Source organism: Tachysurus vachellii, chromosome 18 (assembly GCF_030014155.1).
Source record: "Tachysurus vachellii isolate PV-2020 chromosome 18, HZAU_Pvac_v1, whole genome shotgun sequence".
NCBI lineage: Eukaryota > Metazoa > Chordata > Actinopteri > Siluriformes > Bagridae > Tachysurus > Tachysurus vachellii.
In genome coordinates, this window is record NC_083477.1 from 9,625,384 (window position 1) to 9,648,823 (window position 23,440).

At 37.0% G+C, this 23,440-nt stretch overlaps 1 protein-coding gene across 1 annotated transcript in view; it reads right to left on the reverse strand.

Annotated features, from left to right (window-relative positions):
* ngfra (nerve growth factor receptor a (TNFR superfamily, member 16)) overlaps positions 1-23,440 on the reverse strand; it is a 41,948-nt gene that overhangs the window by 11,166 nt on the left and 7,342 nt on the right. The window contains exons 3-5 of the mRNA XM_060892906.1: positions 15,606-15,974; positions 4,898-5,111; positions 4,136-4,344 (exon numbers count right to left, since the gene is read on the reverse strand). Of these exons, the coding sequence (XP_060748889.1) occupies positions 4,136-4,344; positions 4,898-5,111; positions 15,606-15,974 (792 nt within the window). The remainder of the gene's footprint in view (positions 1-4,135; positions 4,345-4,897; positions 5,112-15,605; positions 15,975-23,440) is intronic.

The window sequence follows — 23,440 nt, forward strand, 5'->3', positions numbered from 1 at the left end:
AGTACTGTCAGCATCACTTATCTCATTTACACAAACTGTCACAGTTGGCCAGAGTGGGTATGTGTACTGTGGATAAGGGCAAGCAGTAAGGCTAGAAGATGTACTGTAAAGCCTGCCAGCCAGTCCTCTTGCACATATGTATAGCGTATATCTGTGCTGACATGTTGTATACTTTAATGATTTTCTGCCTTTTAATCTAAACAGTGGCCTGGGTAAGCATTTACTTTACGTAACAGCGTATCAGTGCTTTTTATTTATTCATTAATCAATTCTTTTATCCACAACCACTGGCACATACACAATGCCAGGAGAGCAGGAAGGTCAGATCGGGCTCTTTCTTTAAAGAAATACTTCAGCATATTTGTAACTATATTTATTCACCACATCTGTAGGGTACGTGTGATTAGCTGAGACAAAAATTTCAACACATTTCCCTGTACTGAGAATAGAACAAACGGTTACAGTGAAGTTGCTTTGTCAAACCTCAGCAGTTGCGTTTAGACTTCTATTATAAGGCACATATTGCTTAAACACGTTTATTAATGGTTAATTCCGGTCTGTGCCTTTCACATCTACAGTACAAGGGCACAGTTGTTTCATTAGCTTTGAAAATCCAGGAAGTAAGCCTTTATTTTCAGCATGTATTACTCCGCATTATTGTACATTATACTACAGTGCTGTTGAATTCTCAAATGTGGTCAAAAGGTGTGAATTCATGTTTATAACAGCACAAATCTGAAATTAGTTTTAGCTGTAACAGAAATGATAGCTTTATAGTGAAGTTTATTATTGTTTCTACAGTAACAGTTCGTCTGGTGAGGTTTTCTGTTTCCTGTGTTGTGCCTGTGACATTTATGGAAACGGTTTTGGTTGTCAGTTTGGTTCCTGTCACGGGAGAATCTTCAGGAGAGAGTTGTTCGCATTTTCCTTATTGTCATTTTATAGCATTAACATTTAACAAGTGAACTAGAAATGGTTAAAAAGTGTGACATGCTGTTTGAATCACAGGCCCAACTCCTGTGTTGTATGTGGAATACAATAAGGACAATAATTAAAGGACAATAATAATTAAAAACCATACGCATTTATGTATATTTATGTATATACATTATTTTTCACTTATATTTTCATATTTTCATATTTTATATAGTTTCTTTTTATATAGTTTATACTTTTTTTTATTTATCTACCTCCTTTTGGTTATATTTTCTATCCCAAATTGCATTCCTTATGTTTGAATACCAGACAGATGCAAAAAGCATTTCACTGCATGTCGTACTCTGTAATAATGTGTATGTGACAAATAAAATTAGATTTGATTTGATTTGAATAACATACTTTGACCCAAGCTGTTAAAGGAAACTAATCTTTGTATCGGGCCACATCCAACCACCCCAGTGTGGATTATTTTTCATTTTCACATTTTTGTTTCCGCTCAATAAATCAGGTGCAGCGGTGGCTCAGTGGTTAAAGCTCTCAGTTACATTTTGGAAGTTGGGCCTCAAGCCCCAGCATCTCCAATCTGCTACTGTTGGGCACCTTATACGTTCCAGCTCCAGGCGTGCTGTACCATAGCCGATCATGTGCCTAGACCACAACTTCCTGAAACTGAATCTGAATTTCACTGTGTTATAAAGTTTTATAATGTAAATGTAAAAAAAAATAAAGGTTTCTCTTCTTCTAGGCCTGAAGTGAATATCAAAATTGCTTTAAATCAGTTTTTGAATATTATAAATATTGAATATTATAAATATTAGTACTAATAATACTAAACATGTTTATCTGACAGCGGCATAATTAATTGGCAATTATTGATTCAAACAAATTCTCACAATTTCTTTAGCAGATCCAGTGAATTAGTTTCAAATTTTTGTGGATGTTAAATAGATGTGTTATAACTTTTCTGACGCAAGTTACACTTGTACGTAGGTATGTTAGCAAACATAAACGTTATACATGTATACAAGCACTATTTAACCCACTCCTACACAGTGAGTGTGTGACGTTTGTGTCTGTGTAATTAACACGCTTCTGGCTGTAGGGACAGGGTTTACACATTATTGCACAGCCTAGAAGGGTGATGCTTGAAATGTTCCTCTCTTCTCTGATAGATAGTATCAACATGCTCACTCTGTTTGCAAGGCTTTGTCTGTTGCCCATGACCATGTGTGTGTGTGTGTGTGTGTGTGTGTGTGTGTGTGTGTGTGTGTGTGTGTGTGTGTGTATGTTTGTGTGTATGTTTACTGTGTGGGTGCACCTCAAGGCCACATCACGTCACTGTTGCATTTACGAGTTAAATATTATTACAGTTCTGCCGGGGTTCTTCCGTTACTCATGTGAGAATCAGGTGGCTCGTTCTGAGACATACGAGCACATGTGTGTTCTTTTCTAACATCTGTGGTCTCCTTGACCTCCAGTAGACTGACCAAGTACACATGCAGCCTCTCAGGGCCATGTAATAAAGAGGGAGAGAAATGATTGGGTGCTGAAAGACAGAAAGAGAACATGGCATACAGAAGTGTTAAATGAGAGGTTAAGAGTAGGATAAAAGATGGCCTAAGAAGGCACTGAAAGATGAAGATGGTGAATTATGAGGGAGAGAAAGAGAGGAGGCACGAGAAAGGGTCAGAGAATAAAACGAAGAATTGTTAGTTATTTTAAAAAAGTTATTTAAAAACATTTTGAAGACACTTCTGCTTTAGTATTTCCAAACCTTCCCGGCTTTGTGCAGAATAAGTTGAACTAAAGTAATTTTAACTAAAGTAACTAAAGTAAAATGGTGTCTTTTAATGAGGTATTTTTTTTATATTGGTAGAAATTAAAGTTTTCTTTTTTCCACCAGCCGTCACACTTGGGCTGATAAAATTCTTTTTGTCCTTCAGTGCTGCTTTTTCCTTTATTATCCCAAATTTGGCCACATTCCATTTCAAACTCACTAGCTATCACATGACACATCACTGCGATTGACACGAGTGAGAGTACACCATTCCTCCCAGCCAGCATGAGCAATTGTGCTTTTTTGTACTCCTGGACACAGCTGGACATTATAATTTTCATACCCACAAACTAAGGTTAGTTAAATTCAGGCCCTAAACATGTTCCAGTTTAGTCCTAATCATGTTCCAGCATGACAGTGCTCCTGTGCACAAAGCAGGATCTATGAAGACATGGCTTTGGGTTGGATGAAGTGGCGTACACAGTCCTGTCTTATAGAGCCTTCATGATGAAACCTCAGTGCCTGAGCTTACTAATGTAGCTGAATGATCCCAAATCACAACCACGACCCAAAATCTAGTCATAAAGCTTTCCTAGAGGAGTAGATGTTTTTAAAACAGAAAAGGGTACAAAATCTGGAAAGAGATGTTCAACAACCACATATACATCTGATAGCATGTGGCAGGTAGCTATGTAGTGTGTATTAAAGAGGAAGGCAGATTAGGATTGCTTTAAATTTAAATAACAACAATGTATTGTTGTGGCCGATTGCACTCCAGCCATGTCGGTCCAATAACAAATAAGTTAGTAAATGTCTATTGTGCTGCTAATGCTTGTAAATTCATTGGAAGCATTATTCAAATGTTTACTGTAAGTGTTTAAGCCACTTATCTCACGTACTTTATCAATTCTTCTGGCTTTTTGTATCCAAACAATTTCTTAACCTAGTTTCTCTGAACTTCACTTCACCATATTGTTTAAGATTAATACAACCAGAGTCAGATTATGCAACCAGCATCTGGCTATGGAAATGAAACTGTTATATCATCCTGCACTACGCTAATAATAAGATTTCGGAATAGAACAGTCTGAAAAATTCATAGATTGATAACCATATAGCCTAATATCATTGTTTCAGTATATCATAGTATCGTCTTTCATTGTCAGGAGAATGACAATAATGCACTGCCGTGAGTATTAGATTTTTCAGTTATAGACACTACTAGATTTTTATATTTGTATTCTTAAGACAATCCCTTGTAGTTTTTTATTATTTTTTATTTTGCTCTCTCCTCATTTATAGTCAGATTCTTATTAGATGCTCGTAAGAACAGAAGAACTTATGAAACCGGTTTACAAGCTCAGAGTTAAGCATCTGTGAGCATGGTGAGGTGAAATAGCAGCTCTTGGCAGATCTTACCGATCTGTTCAGGCGTGTGGAGCTGAGTTTGTGTCTGTGTGTGAGCCTCGGCCTGTGTCTGCAGCTGCTGCTGTTCCTGAAGGCTCTGGCTGTCCACAGAGATGCCACTGTCGCTGTGGAGCTTCTCTCCTTCCGGAGACGGAGATGTCTGATTGGCCGTGGCCGCTCGGTTGTTGGCCGCCTGTTTGTTCTGCTTGCAGCTGTTCCATCTGGGATACACACAGAGTTACAAACAGAAAGAAATGGAAATACTTCATTATCTACAATATATTACGTTTATGCAAAGGTACAGTATATATGTCCATCATTTTTACATTATTAATAAATTGTTAAAGATCACTCCATGAATCATTTATGGCATTTGGCAGATACCCTTATTCAGAGCAATATATTTTTATCTCATTTTATACAGCTGAACAAGTGATGGTTAAGGCCCTGCTCAATGGTCCAGCAGTGGCAGATTGGATAAATTTCTCAACACTTCAGTCTGCAGGCCAACACCTTAAACACTGAGCTTGAAAAAAATGTATTTTCCAAACTGTAAAATATCCCTGTCTGTAAAATATTTTGTGAAATACTGTATGTACAAGAATCATTTATTAAAACTAAAAATAGAATAAATAAAATCACATAATAAAAAAGGCATAAACAAAGCACAATACAGATATTTAAATATTTACAAATACTGGTATGAAAAATAGTTTAGTTTAGTGATCTGCTATCCCCTCTTTCCTCCCCTACATTTACTCTTCCATCCCTCACCTTTTGAAGACGATGTATGCGAGCAGGCCGATGAGCACAGCTGCTAGTGTGGAGCAGTAGATGGGGATGAGGTTCTCATTGAGCCCACCACCGATGAAGTGAGGAGAGCTTGGCTTAGTCGTGGTGCTCTCCTCATCTGGGCCAGGGCTTCCCACATCCTCCACTGGCAAATCAGGGGAAGAGCTGGAAAATGCTGAGGTGGGAGCCAGTGGATCTGTGGGAAGAGAAGAGAGAAGAAATTCGAGATAGATAGATAGATAGATAGAGAGAGAGAGAGAGAGAGAGAGAGAGAGAGAGAGAGAGAGAGAGAGAGAGAGTCAGATTCAAATACACACTCAGATCTGTATCTAGCACCAGGTTTGAACTTTATGTGCATGAATCAATTGTACAGCAATCAGGGTTGGATTTTTGTTGTTTTTTAATTGTTTGGTTAATAAATGGAGCTCTATATCAAGTCCAAAGTCTAAAGCTTTTCTTGTCACTGCCATTTTCTGACTTCCTATCATTATTGATTTGATGCATAATTAATACAAGGACAGACATCATACATCATACAGTACATCCTGTCTTCTCTCTTATCTTATCTTACACCTACACATGCGCTTGTTTTGTGTTGTTTCCCAGGTAAAAGAACGTTCTGGAACATTGCCTTGCAAAGATTGTGCAGGATTTGTTCTGCTATGCCTTCAGTGAGAAGGACATGATGAACATGGTGTAATCGCATACAAGCAGAGATGATTTTACACAGCACAGCGGTTTGAAAGTTTCATGGTGTACAGTACAATTTGTCACAGATGAGAAAAAGTCTTCCATAGGCAGAAGCTAAAATCTATTTTAGGCTTTTGCAGCTTTACACACACACACACACACACACACACACATCCCCTTATCTCCCCTTATCCACTCAACATGCCAACCATCTTAAGTCAAGGTGTATCGACCTCATGCCACCAAGAGCCACCGGTTTGTCAGCAGTGCACTTCCTGTCTCTGCTTATCGCGCTTTCTCACTATGCTTCTTCCAGTTACCTGCCATCACGCTCTCTTTTTTCCCTTTTTAAGCCCCCCTATTTCTCTCTTCCTCTCTCTCCATATTTTTTGCCTCTTTACTTACCTCATTAAAATCTTTGCTTCATTTCTTCAATAAACGGCACACTGTCCAAATTTTGCTCCCAATATTTGGGTAAGCAAGGTTTTTTTTGGTTTTTTTTTTAAGCAGAGCAGTGATAGAATTTAAACTCAACCCAATTACTGTGCTGTATTACATTATACTGCAGTATAATTGCATTTGAATTACACTTCTGAGCAGTATAAATGTTAAAGGAGGTACCTTATTATCATGGGCGTAAGTTTCATTTAACAGTAGGGGGGACAATAAATATAAAATTTCTCATGAGCAATTTTTGAAGGGGAACACAAATAATACAATCTAATTGTACTTATTAAGATATGTCCCCACAGTGAAAAACTTTACTTTTATCATTATTATTGTAGCATGGAGACTGAGTCATTATGGTTATTTTCAAAGTTTTTATCAAGTTCAATGACAAAACAGATTTTTCTTCAGAACTATTTACTGCATTGTTTGTGTTGTTTACAGTTAAGCCATCAACATACAATAAAATATAAACATGACTGTGAAATATATATAAAATAAGTAATGTTTTGTAACAAAATCAATTATTAAATAATCAATTTACAGTAACTGCTCTATGTATAAATACAACAAAACGGCTTTGGCGTGTTAGTTGCAGTGCACTATGCAACAAGCTATTGTAAACAAGCTAACGTTAACTAGATAAGTCTTATTTTAATCGCTAATACAGCAGATTCATGGACAATTACATCGGTAATCAGCATTTTTGCCACAACTAATTTATGAATGAGTTTGCATCAACTACATTAAAGAGAATTGCTTTATTTAAAGTGAATAAAATACCGTACTTAATGGAGTTCAACATTAATTGAGCTGCAGCCACACACCTGACTCGTGTGTGCAGAGTAGGTGATGAACTGAGAAAGCAGGCAGTGGGTCAAACCACTGTGAGGAAGGGGAGGGGGAACTCAACTGTTTCTAAATGCATTTTTGAGGTTTTTTTTTCTACTTACACAATTATTTATGCATGCATACATATATTTTTCACAATAGAGAGTGCGATATTTTTTAAATAAATTTTTTTTGGGGGACAATCCTCGGATGGGGGGACAACCCTCGGATGGGGGGACATGCCCCGGGATTTAGACCCATGCTTATTATAGAGCTTATTATACCTTATTATAGGGCTTCAAAGGGTCCTTCAACTGAACTGTTTTATAATCATTTTATATTCATTAAAAAACTGATGTAAAAGCCCTCTGGAATAGTTAGTTAGTAATAGCTAGTTAGTCACCCCTTATGTAAAAAAAAAAAAAAGAAAGATAAAAAATTTAAGACACAGCTATTGAAATCTTACATGCATAATTCTGGCGGCGTCAAATTGCTAAAACCATTTCGTTGCTCTGGCAGCAGCAATCGAACATCAGTATGTCAACATTGACATCAGAGACCAGCAAAAAAAAGAAATTTCTTTTGCTATATTACTGCCAGCATTTAGTAGCTGGATACCAGAAGGAATAAAAGAATTATATGGGTGTGATGGTCATGTGACCAAAAATCTTTGGCTAGCTACCATATCTGTGCCTGACAAGTGAGCTTTAATAATGTGCTTATTTATAAATCTCAGGGCTGTTTTCAGGGCTTTTTAAATTTTTTGGCATTAAAAAAAGCCAAAAAACAAATCCACAATCACTTTTTTAACTAGTTTAGTATTACAGTACATTTTCATTAAAGATTGTTAGAAATAATATGAAACAGTTCATCTGTTTTTAAAAGGCCAGGCCTAAATGTATTAAATTTTTTTTTACTTCTTTCATCCTCAGCTCGACATTTTCATAGCTCACTGCCAACTTTTTAAGCGCTTGTTAACCGTGCATCCCTTTTAAATGAGCAGGCTTTATATTCACATCTTTACAGCTCTCCTTACCAGGAGAGGTCTAAGGTCCACAAGGCTAATAATGCTCTCTTTATCTGCCAGAAAGGATGGTCTGTATGTCTGCACGTCTCTCTCTCTCTCTCTCTCTCTCTCTCTCTCTCTCTCTCTCTCTCTCTCTCTCTCTCTATCTTTTTCTCTCTCTCTCACACACACACACACAGACTCACTGTCCCTCTCACTCTGTCTCACCCTGTGTGAGTGTGTGTGTGTGTGTGTGTGTGTGAATGCGATAAGAGTGTAATGAAGGGGATATAGCAAGAGGAGAGAAGAAGGGGGAGCGGGTAAAAGAGTAAATGAACAGAGGCGCTGCTGTTAAGTGTTCTGATTAGCTGCAGTAATTACGCTGCAGCAGGCATTTAACACACACACACACACACACACACACACACACACACAGAGACGCTCTCACAAAGTCTCCCTGATTCATGCATCAGGCCCACTGTCTGCTTTGGCTGAAAGAAATAGTGAAGTGAGGACAGAAAAGACAAAAAGAATGAAGCATTGAATGGAAAAAGGGATAGACAGGAAGTGAGAGTGCTTCACCGAATGCTGGAGACAACAGAGCCAGAAGAAATATGAAGTGTCAGAAAAATGGGGTGGACAAATGTAGAATGAAAATAAAATCTGCAGAGAGCAAACAATACGGGGGTTCAGTCATGAGCAAAGCTGAAAGATAAACAAAACCATGGCTAAAATAATACACAACTCAACATTGGACTACTGACTGATGCACATTTCACACAAACGCATGCTAAGAATAGCATCGGCTCTCAAGTAGCATCTTTTTTTTCTGTTTTTTTGAAAGTTTATACGTAAGACGTGTGTGTGTTTGTGTGTTTGTGTGTGTGTGTGTGTGTGTGTGTGTGTGTGTGTGTGTGTGTGTGTGTGTGTGTGTGTGTGCAGGCACGTGTGTATGCAGCAGTAACGGCTGCTGATAGAGGTCACAGATTGAAACCTGATGCTAAGAGAGGAACTCCAGCAGCTCTATCGACCCTGCAGAGTGAACAACTCAGCACATCTCTCTATCTATCTATCTATCTATCTATCTATCTATCTATCTATCTATCTATCTATCTATCTATCTATCTATCTATCTAATCCCTCTCCTGGTTTCCTCTCAGTCTCTCTCTCATTCTTTGTCACAGCTCACCAGGTTCAGAAATCTAATAGTCAATTTACATCATTTTGTTTCATTTCTGTAGCCATGTTTACTTAATTACTACAGTAAATAAATCACATGATAATTAGTCTTGCTGGGAATCTGCCTGGAAAAATAAAAGAAAGGAAGTATCAAGGTGATTTGACAAGAGTATCTGATGGTAAAATGATTATTTCCTATTGCTTTAGCATATATGCTCAGCTGTAAGGTTCAAATAAACAGAGGAAATGGAGCTTTGGGTGAGTGAGCAGTCAATAACCGTGTTCAGGAAAGTGGAATTAAACTTTTAAATTAAATAAGAGAATGTAGGAGGAGATAGATGAGAGACTGCCTGTGGGACTATATGCAGAAAGCTAATGTATACACACACACACACACACACACACACACACACACACACACCTACAAGCATGTAAATCCCAGAAGCTGAAAATAAGACCACTTCTGTGGAAAGGGGAATGATTATTCATTTTGAGGTCCATCACGAGTGTGTGTATGTGTGTGTCCATCGTCACTAACATGCTTCTAAATAAAGAACATACAGATGAGAAAGGGGAACCCAGACAGAAGGACAGAAAGCAAGTTTCCAGAAGAGAGTTATTTAAGAGGAAAAAGAAAAGAACAGACAGAAGTACGAATGAAAGCAACTGCAAATGTCATTTATGAGGTCATCGTTGATGTATCTCACTGCATGTACCATTCAGGGTGGTCTTTTGTTCAAATACATCAGGGACGCTCCACGTGTGTGTGAATGTTGTATGTGCAGGCGTGTACATAAGGCTGTACAGAAGGATGACAATATTTCATTGTTCTGGATTATTAAACTATACACAGATTGTAAATTAGTCAGAGCAGACTAATAGCACACAAATTGTGTTTTTTAGCTGATTCATACTGGTCTTATGATCTTTCCTGAATCAGTGTATCATCGTAACCCCTGGAAATTACACTCATACTACTAACATAATAGGATCATCGGGTTCCCAGCAGTTGGTGGTGAATGGGCTGGTGTGTCTGTCTACCACTAAATATATGACGTGTTAAACTATAGGTTTGCAAAAGATATGAGTAATAATGTGTGTGTATTGTCTGAAAGAGCTAAACGAATTAACTAATTTAAGGTCTATACTGAAGAAATGACTGTAGCCCAATACCTGGTATCAATCATGTAACTCTTCAGATTCAACGAAATAGTCAAGAAAATTCAACTGCAAAATACTTGTAATTAAAGGTTGATATAAACAGATAACACTTATTTATTTAAACAAGATTAGATAACTTGTTTATGCGGAAAAAACAAACTATGAATGAGAGAAACATGGTATTCCTAATGGTTGCATAGGTTCCCGATAGAGAGAAACACACAAGTTCACTGTGTGAAGTCTGTCCCAAAGTCATGACCTTTGGTGTAAATGTAAGAGTTAGTGTCCCAGTGCAATGACTCTCTTTCTGGGAGCTAGATGCTACAATGACAAATAAACATTTGGTCCAGTAGCATGAATAGCTACACTAAGTCTCCAAACTACTTAACTTAAAGCCTGTAGGTAAACTTTTTTCTGCACCTCAGCTCTGAGAAATCTCCCCTCTCCGACTCTTGTCTCTGCACTCAAACTCCCATTGGCCAAATGCAGTTCTAACACTAACACAGGATTGGAGATACAGAATGTCAGTCATCCATGACTTTCATGTATGAGAGTGTGGGGAACATATATCCTTATTATATCTTATTTTAAAAGGGTATTACATTATACTGCCTATTTGTCGTTGTTGTTTAAAACTTTTGTGATGTTTATGTTCAAATGATGGAATTAAATTTTTTATTTAATATTTAATTTTTGCAAATTCTACAGGACACTGAAAAACTGAGATGCTGGTTTTCTTATAACGTATTCTTATAGAATGTGTAAAGAATTCTTCTCCTCTCTTCTCTTCTCTTCTCTTGATAATTGTCTCATCTCTCACAGCACAGAGACATATGGACTGATATGATCAAAAGCAACCTTTTGCAAATGAACAGCTGCCAATGTGAGAGAGAGAGAGAGAGAGAGAGAGAGAGAGAGAGAGAGAGAGAGAAAGCGTCTGTTTACGGAGCCTCCCTGATTTCTGCCCTCCATCTGTACATAGATAACCCTTAACATCTCAACTACAAGCAGGTGGCCAAATGCTCACACATGAGCCACGTGGCAAAGCTAGCAAATGCAAATCCAATTCAAGCCTTTGCTGGAATGTACTGGAATAGTAGTACTAAATGCAGGAAATGTCTCCATCCAACATTGAAACTCACAGCCAAGCCCACTACTGAAACCAAACACTGCCTCTGATGTCAAAAATGCTGAAATGCTGACAGCAGTGTGGAAGACCACTGCGTAAGCACTCTTCATGGGGAAAATACGCTGTTAGTTATATTTAGAATAGGATGTACAAAATCAGCAAGTTTTTCTACAATTGTTGGCCATTTCCCAGGGAGAGAACGTCTAGGTTCACTATCACTATCCAAATTAAAATCAGTCCAAGCTCTATATCCAAATTGACAAATCATAGCTACCTAAAAATGGAAGCTTACAATGTGTTTCTATAAACTTTAAAACAAACTTGGTAGCTCTAAACATTTTTCCATCAAAAAACGCAGTTCGATTTCATTTTCAATATAACCATCAGGCAGAAAAATAAACCAAAAGGCTGCTCTATGTCTCTGTCTATAAACCCCAAACTAAAAAGCAGTTCTATGTCCTGTTCTCAAATGTCTCTTTCCATAGAGCCTAAAACTAAATTAGCAGCTCTATGTCTCACAATAAAACAACTCTCAAAGTCAGCTCTATGTCCCATTCTAAAAAATCCAAATCAAAAATCAGCTCTATGTCTCTCTACACAGAGATTCAATAAAAAACAGCAACTGAGCCTCCCTTCATAAAATAAATAAATAAATAAATAAATTAAAAAAAAAAAAAAAAAAAATTAATACATTAAAAAAAAATTAATTAAACCAAATACCACAGCTCTATGCTCCCCTTCACACGGTAGAAAGTAAAAACAGAAGCTCTATATCCATCTACAAAAAAACTAAGCCAAAAAGACAGCTTGTTTTCCCTCATTATGGAGCCCAAACCAATAATGACAGCTATTTATCCTTTATTATAGAGTCTATAGCAAAAAAATTGCACCTCGTTTTCTCTCAATTTCAAGCCAAAGCAAAAAAGGCAGCTCTTTATCCGTCTTCATAGAAGCTAAAATACGTATAATTCAGCAATTTCCATCAAAGCCATAGACAAGAGAGCAGCTTTGTTTTCCTCTTAATATAGAACAAGAACAGAGACAATGACACCTGCACTGAGACAGAAACAGTAAGCAGTAATATTAATCCAATTTTGGACCAAACAGAATCCAAAAAAAATAACAAAACATGACATCAGTGAATTATTTATGTCATTCCATGACAGCTCAGGTCTGCTCATTTCTGTTGCTGAAAATAGCAGATACGTGTAGATGAGTGATGAAACAAATGACCCATACAATTAGCAGAATGAACAGAATAAACAATGAACAACTACACTGGCACCTGTACAAGAATTAAGCCCCAGTGCAAAAACATCAGCTCTGATTTACTCTTCATAGAGCTTTGAGAACAGTCAGATATAATGACAGCTAAAGCAGCAGCTGATGCAAACTGGATGCCTGAGCTCACACAAAGTATAAAATTCAACCTGAAAGTTAACAGGAATAATCAACCCAACACAGACAACATCGGCCCAAATCAGCCATCAGTACGCTTCTACTGGGTGGCCATGGATTTAGTTCCCAGTTTGCTCTGGGAACTAAATCCAGTTTGTACACAAGACAATTTCGAACGCTTTATTTGGTTGTTACATGTTAAACTCCATAAAGGTACTAATATTTGTGTGTTTATATCATGTAGGACACCAAATGTACCTGCAAGGAAAGTAGAGTACAGAAGTACAGAAACGCATTGAGCGAGAGCAAGCGTCTGAGCAGAAGAAACAGCATAAACACCAAGCTCAACAGTACTGTTTACCATCCTCTGCATTATTATGTGTAACAGCACTTGGACATGACCTCTTTAAACCTTCTTGCTTCACTGGCTGCATTTGCATTAACTGCATATCTGATCTTTGACCCTTCACCTGTCATGCTGGAACAGACACATGAGGAAGTAATCCTATTTAACCCCTGAACTCACTGAGTAAAGCTAACAGAGGAGTTTGGCAGGACAATTTATGGTGTCTTTTTTGTGACTAGGAAGAAGAAGGAGGCAATGTAGAGGAGGAAAGCTAATTGGAGTGTCCAAAGAATGCATTAGCTTAATTACGTTTAGAATTAATTATGATATTTTATTTTGCATCATTAAACATGTTGGTACTGGCACCAATCTTGTACACAGAGTGTTCTCTCATGGTTGTTTATAATATAACTCACATATTTGTAATATTTGTTTGTTAGTTTATTCATTTACACTTGTAAAAGTTGCCTTTTGAATGAAATGTAGGAGTTGAAAGAGTAGAGTTGAATTCACTACCAATTCATTTATATGGATGATTTATTTAGTTTATTTGTATTCAAGCCTTCCTTCACCCTGATTTCACAATTGATGCACATTAAAGTAGACAGCTGCTGAGATGAATGAATTTATGTAAGAAAACAGTGACTGAAACTACTAAATACTAAATCAATGAGCAAAAAAATAATATGATAAGTTAAAAAAAAATCAGTCAATTTTTTTTATTTTTACTTACACTCGCTGAGCATTATTTTTTCTTCCTTCAGGATTTATTTACAGACCATAACCTACATTAACATACGTACTGCATATTAATAATTTAATTGTGTTTGTTAATTTGCATCAAAGCATTTTGTGAAGTTATTGCAGAGAACACATCAAGCTTTATTTAATTTTTTTAGGATTTTTATTGCTTTTTACACTGCTGTGAAATGATCCATGCTTACTACAACAGCTCTGTTTTCACATTCTCAAATCTGATTGGTCAGAAAGTATTGATTCTTTTTTCCATAACAGCAGCTCTGTCAATTGTGCTGACTGTAGGACTAATCACAGGTTTAGACTGTGTTAAGACGTTCTTTTTAATACATTATTGTTTCCAGAAATAGCTAATACACAGGTTCATATATATATATATATATATATATATATATATATATATATATATATATATATATATATATATATATAATCTAAGACTAATAAACAGATTAAAATGGTTTGTGTTTCTGCAAAAACAACAGCCTAAGACATTCAGAGGACTTTCTGGTTTCAAGCTGTTTGTGATTTTTGTCTTATTAACTTTAAAGGAAAGTGAGGTATAACTGTATAAACTGTTATAATGTAAGTCTGATGTATCATTGTTTATTATTATCTCATGGTCTGTATTGAATACTCGGTTCTGATTGGCTGAAAAGTGTGTGATCTAGTCTCAATGAATGTCCTGCCAATAAATAATTGTAACTATAGTAACCTACAGGTCTAGGTGCACATAGTAGAAGACATCTATTGTAATTGTGATTTTATTTGTGTTTTGTTGTATCCTGTAATCTCACTACATTATCTCTGTTTCTGATTTTGAATGGAAATACAGTAATTCAGTTATTTTTGAAGTCGATGTTAGTAGAGATGTGACACAGGTGATTTACACAGTAACAATCTCTCTCTCTCTCTCTCTCTCTCTCTCTCTCTCTCTCTCTCTCTCTCTCTCTCTCTCTCTCTCTCTCTCTCTCTCTCTCTCTCTCTCTCTCTCTCTCTCTCTCTCTCTCTCTCTGGCTCTCTCTCTCACTCTCTCTCTGTCCTTTCACTGTGTACCAAATATAAATGTTTGAAACATCAATAAAAGTTTCTTGACTTGACCGAATGTTGCTGGACCTGTTGCTCAATAGACTACAACTGACAGAGTGAAAAATCCAACATATCTACAGAGAAATCGCTTAAAATTCTAAACCGCTGACCCACTCGGTGTACATCTTTGTACTTTCTTTCTATCAATATTTTTCACCACTCACTGTGTGTGGTTTCCAGAACTGCATAACTAATAATCTCAGCTCTACAGCAGATTTAATCACATGAGATGTTCATGAGATATTAGATTTAGCCTAAGGATTGCAGTTGCTACTAATAGATTTGTAGTCAATTCTCCATCATTAAACAGCTGATTTATAATTTATGAATACACTCTGAAGCTCATAAGCACACTTTCTGCTGTTACTGTTACTATAATGGATGGGTTCTCTTTGGTTTCTTTCCCCTGTCATCTCAGGGAGCCTTTTTCTTTGCCATCATCAACTCTAGCTCTCTCATTAGGGAAAAATGTTATTTTTTTTTTATCCAAGATTTCTATATTTTTTGCAAAGCATTGCGTTTCCAAATGTTCTTGAAACTGAAACACTCAGAGATTGCTGTAGCCCAAACAAACTATGTAAACACATCAGGTTTCGATTCAAACACACTACATACTGCATAAGAGCATATGTATATGTATACAGTATATGTCTCTCACCGTAACACACTGCGTCTGATATGGATGTGCATTCCCTCCGGGTTTCTAACTCGTCTGAGCCATCGTTGCAGATGGTGCAGGGCAAGCAGGGATCCAGAGAGCTCTCCTGGTCTGAGAAGGTGTCTTCCTCACACGGCTCACATACCGTGTCCCTGGTAGGTTCACAGCCTGTGTAGACCCCATGGCCGAGTGGACATAGTGTGCATGGCTCACAGCTGCCTGTCAATTTGCTCATGTAGAAGCCATAATTACACACGCACACGGCATCGTTGGAGTCGGTGCACGGCGTTTCCATGCGCATGAGCCCAGTGCACTCCGTACAGGGAAGACACATGTCCGTGTGACTGTACGTGTCTGAGTAAGTCTCACCTGCACAGAGACACAGACAGTTATGTAGATTTTGACTTATTTATTCATAATAATAATAATAATAATAATAATAATAATAATAATAATAATAATAACGAGTGGAGTCTGCCATGATCCCCTACAACTGAGTTGGTTTCCTGTGGGTTCACTGGTTTCCTCCAAGCAGTATAAATCACCCCTACATGTGTCTAGGTGTTTGAGTGTGTGTGTGTGTGTATGTGTGTGTGTGTGTGTGTGTGTTTGTGCATATTGTATATTGATTACCGATCCACTGCGATTTTACCCAGGACAAAGCAGTTAATAAAAGTGGATGGATGGATAAATAGCAATAATGAAGTGTATTTCATGTTGGAAATACAGTGCTTCTAGACGAAAAAAGTTTTTGTTTTTTTTTTATTATTTATAGGATATAGGACACAATATCTAGCAGGTTAAAATGACACACCAGGTTTCAATTCAAACACACTAAGTAAAAGAAAGAAAGAAAGAAAGAAAGAAAGAAAGAAAGAAAGAAAGAAAGAAAGAAAGAAAGAAAGAAAGGTAAATAAACGAATGAGCAACTATGTTCATGAGAAAAATGCTGCACTCCTTGAAGATTTAAAAATAATGACTGAAATGATGAAATATAAAGAGAGAGACAAAGAGAGAGTTAAAATAAAAACAAAATTAATTGAATGAATAACAATTAATAGCTCTTAAAGACTTCCTGGTGAGGGGTCAGGAAGGAAGGAAGGAAGGAAGGAAATAGAAAGATCATGGATGATGGTGAGAAGAGAACAAGCTGAAACTGGAGAGGAAAAACAAGAGGATAAATGAACAGCAAGGGGGAAAAACAGAGCAGAAAATGACAGAAATGATAGAAGAGGAGTAATGTGGATAATAGTGTTTACTGGGCGTCGCTGGAAAGGTCGCCCACATTGATCTGATTTTGTGTGTGTTTGTGCAGACAGTGCTTTTGTTTATCTTGTTAAAGGATCGATCTTTGTGTAGAGACACAAGGACTTAGAGTTTAGTACAGTTGCACTGCATTAAGCAGCAATGAAATCATGAATACACTGATACACACTTAATGAAAATCAGCAAGTTTCCACAACACTTCATTTACAAATGTACGTAAATGTTGGGTGCTGTCACTTTAAATACACTGACTCATTATCACCTAGGTCAGTGTGGATATTATTGTTACAGGATCCAGACTTTTATGAAGCAATGACAATCTAGACGTCTGTACAAACTTCACTACATCAATGATTGAACAATGTTCTTTGTTACAAAATAACACTTTATTTGTTTAATATTAGAATAATGTATAATAATATATTAAAGTCTGTGATTTGCCTTGCAGCTGAAACAGCAGTCAGAAAAATAGAAAATTATAGAAAACACCTTCTGACAAACCAGATTCAAGAAAAATAAGTGCAGTTAAGTCTATTAAACTCACTCTCACTCACTCACTCATCTTCTACCGCTTTATCTGAACTACCTCGGGTCACGGGGAGCCTGTGCCTATCTCAGGCGTCATCGGGCATCAAGGTAGGATACACCCTTTACGGAGTGCCAGCCCATCGCTCTCATTCACTCACGCAATCACACACTACAGACAATTTTCCAGAGATGCCAATCAACCTACCATGCATGTCTTTGGACCGGGGGAGGAAACCGGAGTACCCGGAGGAAACCCCCGAGGCACAGGGAGAACATGCAAGCTCCACACACACAAGGCGGAGGTGGAAATCAAACCCACAACCCTGGAGGTGTGAGGCGAACGTGCTAACCACTAAGCCACCGTGCCTCCTCTATTAAACTCTATTCCCATAAAAAAATAAAAAAAAAATCAATGAACCTGGGTGTTACTGTGGAACATATTTTTCCCCTTATCTTTTAACTCAAATGTGTGTATAAAAAAATAAAATATGAATAAAAAAATACAATTAAAATGATTAATAATTTGGTTTAATAATATGAATAATTTTAGAATATATAATGTGAGAATAATTTTTATTATAATACAATTATCCATATACTGTAATCACATATTACACATACAGCTAGCAAACTTGTTTTTGATTAGCTATCCCAAGCAAGTTAGCTATCTGTTAGCTAGCAAAAGATAAGTAAATTAGCTTTCTAGCATAAAACACTTCACCAACTTAGTATCACCATTAATTAACTCACCAGGATTATCTAACATTACCAAAACACTAGCTAAATGGTTGGTGAAGGAATTAGCACTTATGATTTTAAAGATTGTTATCTTGTAAATTAAGCTTCGGTCATTTATTCAGTCTTTCTGTACTCTATGTGTAGCTAATTTTACTCAATAGCATACTTTCTTTACAAAAGAGTAATGTATTTAGCCTACTTTGCGGTTAGATGCTACGAAACATATACTACGAGTAACACACTGCTAAAATGAGGCTAATAATTAAAAAAAAAGTGGCCCCATTGTATGTTTATTGTGTTTAGTTGATCTTCCAAAAATACAGCATTAATAGTGCACATTGTTCCAGCATTATTTTCAGATATAATTAGAAAGTCAATAAATTATTCACAAGGTCAGTAGCTGGGTCAGTGGAAAAGGAGGATTTTGTAGGGGGCAGCTGTAATGTCTTTGGTAAAAAATATTTAGAGACAAATAGTTTTATGTAACTCACATTAAGAGGAATTCAGCGGGGTTGCCAGATCCATAGCTCAGCTGTGTAATTGGGCTTCTTATAATTTGCTCTTTCTATTTTTTAGGATTTGCATAGCTTTAAAATATTTTGTTATCCAAAAAAAGCAAGTAAATACTGCTTTATTTGTCTCTTTTTACTGCTTTACATACTATTCAACTGAATCAGTACTATTTAATATTTGAGTGTAATGATTTATAATCCCATTATACAGTATCATCCAGAAGAGGATGGGTTCCTTTTTTGTGTCTGGATCCTCTCAATGTTTCGCCCTCAGGAAGTTTTTCCTTGCCTCTGTCATCTCTGGCTCACTGATTAGGAGTCTAAATGTTCTCAATTTAATTTCTGTAAAGCTGCTTTGCAGCAGTGTCTATTGTTGAACCAGCCACACAGATACAATTGAATTAAACTGAAGTTCAGGAGGGTCAGATTGACCATGAGGCCTGTGTACGGGGTTTTAAAGGGTCACTGGGACCTGGTACCCGATGGAATTCAACATTTTTCACAAACCCATGTGTGTTTCCAAGACATGTCCTGATGCACTGCAAATGTTTTCCCTGCTCTAACACACCCACACCCTTGTTCATGAGTCAGGTATGTTAGAAAGGAAAAAATGTGCAGTGCAGGTGGAGGACGGTGCAGGACTGGAAAACACACTCTCAGATCTACAAGAATTTTTTGCTTGTTTTTTTTTGTCTGTGAGGTTCCAAAAGAGAAAGAGTTTATCATGATCATGTTTATGATTAATCACAGTTAAACAGAGTGGTTGTTCATTGCAGTAGTTAATCTGGCAAGTAGCTGGTGAATACTTCTGATGTGAAAAAGCCTAGAGCAAAGTCCCAGAACCACCAAACCTCTCCACCCAAAACACACACACCGTACCTTGTACACGTAATTCATAGATACATGTTATTCTGAATATTGCTTTGGCTTTGACATTGAACCTTTCCTCTGTTTTGTTACTCCTGAAAATCGATAAATCATGACATGAAGTGAAATAGTTTTTCCTCTGCTAAAACTGACACCCTCAGCCATTTGTATTTCAGCCAAGTAACAACAGATTTCATAACTGACTTCAAAAACAAAAGTCATGACTTCCAAAGAATTAAATAATATAATGTAGTGCCATATTAAACAGACACGTCAGTCAAAAGGCATACTTTTACTCTTTAATTCTACATTTGGCATGAGTAATATGGGTCCACTCACCTCTTACAGGAAGTTTTTTTTATAGATTAAATATTGTTAAACGATCCCTTATTAAGATAAAGATGGAGGGTCGGACTCCAATTTGATGGACTACAATCAAACTGGGAAGGTCAAACTGGCTCATTAGTTAAATGTCATTGAAGTAGAAGATAGACAGCTAGTTCATTTTTGCATTACCTTTACCTATTGTCTCTTCATATAGTTCACAGTGATGCACACTGCACTCCTTAAGACGTCTGTAAGACAATTGTTACATCCTCAATGATGATAAAATGCATCTTCATCCAAGAGCAGTGTGATTGCAATAAACACTACACCACTAGCCAAATGGATTTTTTAATTGCTAAAGGGATTTCTTTCTCTTGCTTACATTTATATAATACATGCTGGTTAATACAGACTGGAAGACTGGCACAGTGATAATCCTGAGTTTGGGATATCCTTTGGGATGTCTTTGTGGAGTTTTGCTAATTTACCCCTAGGTGGCCTTTATCAGACTGGTATCCCATTCAGGGTGTATTCCTGTCTCTGTTCCTGACTCCTGATCTTCCGTGACCATGACCAGGAGGAAATGCTTCCTACTTTTCTATGCTTATCTTCATTCATTCTGTAGTATTTATTGGCTAACTAATGAACCACTATCGGATGAGCAGTAGAAAATGAGTGAGAGTGAGAGAGAGAGTATTGAACCACTAGAACTATCACTCTCAGTTTTGTTCGTTTTTGGGTTTGCATGGGACTGCATAAGCAAACTGAATTATGAGTCATACATACATGCATATCAGGTCCAGGATTGGGTCTTGTATAAATTCACAGAAAAGCAGAACTGAATCTGTCTGACTGCATACTGCAAAGCAATAAACCCCCGCACTGCTGTTGTTTGATTAGCTAGGGGGAAACAAGGCTGATTCTTATTTGAAACAGTCTGTCCCCAGTTTTCACTTTAATAATACTGGATGTCTGAATGATTCCATGGCTTGTGAATGGAGGCTATTGTGAAACAACATCACACATGCAAAAAGTGCAAACACATCCGGGCAGTTTGTTAGCAAAACTCTATTTTTACCCCAAGGTTTAAAATGCGTCATATCGACGTAATAGATCCGGAAGGTCCTATTTACACTGAATAACAAGGGCACCACACTGATGGTAGCCATTACATCCAAACATCTGTACATGCCATGAACCAGAAGGCTACAAGCTGCCATACAAGAGGGAGGGGGTATGTGTGGAGTGATACACACAACAAATACGCCCTTTCAACATGTACACACATACCCAAAGTCCTGATTGTGATGGACATACAGTGCCAGCTGCCCTCAAACCATGCTAGCAGAAAAGACATTGTCCAAACCCATAGAAACATATTCAGAGTCAGTGCTGTCCAGTTAAAACTGAGACCAAACTGATATGTCTGCTCACTTGGCAAATGGACAATAGGCTCTAGTGTGCTACAAACTGTATAGTCAGCTAACAACACACCCAACCCATCTCTCTCTCACTCTTTTTCTTCCTGTATCCCTCTCTTGTTCATTAATTATGAATGGGTCGCTACAACATCTTACAGCTTTGGGGTTCTGATAGATCAGCACTCTCAGCTCTACAAAATAGCATACACTTTATCACTCTGACCTACATACTGTATGACATGCAGCATGCTTTTATAGTTTGAGTACTCTACTTGTATTCTACTTTTACTCACACTTGTTTTCAAAACTTCCTGTTCAAAAAAATTTACAAATTTCTTATGCTAGAATAGAAATAATAAACAGCTTGCCTTTAAAAAGCATTGTACCCTTTCATATCCAACTAACTATAATACTAGAACAATATATCCTAGGTTTCTGGATTGTTTCCCACCACACTGACAGTAACAGCCCCTTAAATAAGCCCTGATAATGAGTGTGCATTGTAAAATGGTGTGTTAATTTCCTTGATTATTTTGATTGCCCTAGATTGCTCTCATGAGTAGAGTTAATGAACTGACTTATGGCCTATGACCCAGCACAACATGAACCAGAAGGATCTATATGACCAAAGGCAATTTTAACTGAAAACATTTAACTGCTTGAATTTGCAATTGTAATTACATGCACTTGGGCAAGTTTACATGCAATTGCATGCATAACTGCTAAATAAAAAAAATGAGTGAATGCTCCAATTATTTAAAAAAATATATATATTTCAACAAATAGTGTGCTAATCTGTTAGTGTGAGTAACAATTTAATGGTTAGGGTCAAGGTACAGCCCTCTGGGAGAACCCTTAAAGGTTCTACAAGAGAATGTTTCCCTAACAGAAAAAAAATATTGTGTTAGCTAAGAACTCTAAATAATACTATGATAACTTGATATTGCTATTTTTATTGATGTTAAATTACATTTTAAGTTTAAGAGATTAAATGAAAATAATTGAATAAATAAATGTTTGAGATAAAAATAAATGAAAGACAGAACCTTTCATTTAAGCTTTACATTCATTTAAAACTGCTTTCTTGCAATTTACAGGTATGTCTGAATATATATGTACTAATTTCCCATCCAGGGCGATTTCCCACATCAAGCTGAGTGACAACACTGAGAACCTGACCAGGATTAAGCTTATACTGAAAATGAACGAATGAATGAAAACTCTACCTCTCTTATTCTCTCACATGGATAAAAAAAAATGTTTTAGGCAGACATCCCAGGTCACAGTTTAAGCTCTCACCTGTCCGTAAATGCCTCATTAAATAAAGGTGGTTTTGCCAAATTCTCACCTTTACCAATCAGCTGGAGTTCCAGACTGTAAGACTGTGTTGGTGTGAAAGAGCTGCGCTACAGAACACCTTCATTTCCACTTCATTAGCTGAGTACAAAGTGTGACTGTAAATACAGACTCATGCACAATTGGGAGGAGGTTTTGTTCAATTTACTCTCAGAAGTAAAATGTACTAATGTGCTTAGAGAACATTGAGTGTCTGCTTAGGGAACAGAGAGAGGTGGTGGTGGTGGGGGGGGGGGGGGTTGGGGGCAGGACATGTGTGTATGTTTCTATTCATTTGATAGTAAATCTGTATACCAAGATTGCCATTTATTTGGATTTCCATACTGTATCTGCATCACACAGACATATATATGTACATATCTAAAATCAGTATTCTATTCAGCAGTATATATATAGCTCTGTTATGCTATGCTCCCATGCTTAGGGTTCACTTGTCCCCTTAAAGGAATGTCTTGTCCCCTTAAATGAATGGTATTATGAACTTCACAATCCACAAATTTCATCCCATCAAACATCTATGGCAAAGTTTGGAGTAATGTGTTGGACACGCTATTCATCACATTAATAATGATGTTCATTTTACCAGTATAGTTCCAGAAACTTGTAGAACTTACGTCAGGACACACTGAGGCTGTTCTAGCAGTAAATCATTTTTTTCACAAAAATTTTGTCACAAAGCAGCTACACAGAAATCGGGATATAATTTAGATCTAGATCTCCAATGAGTAAGGCAGAGGTGAGTAAGACATGTGGAAGAAACCTCAAGAGAAACCAGATACAAAAGGGAAAGTAAATCATTATGCTTTTTTTTTTTTAAGTT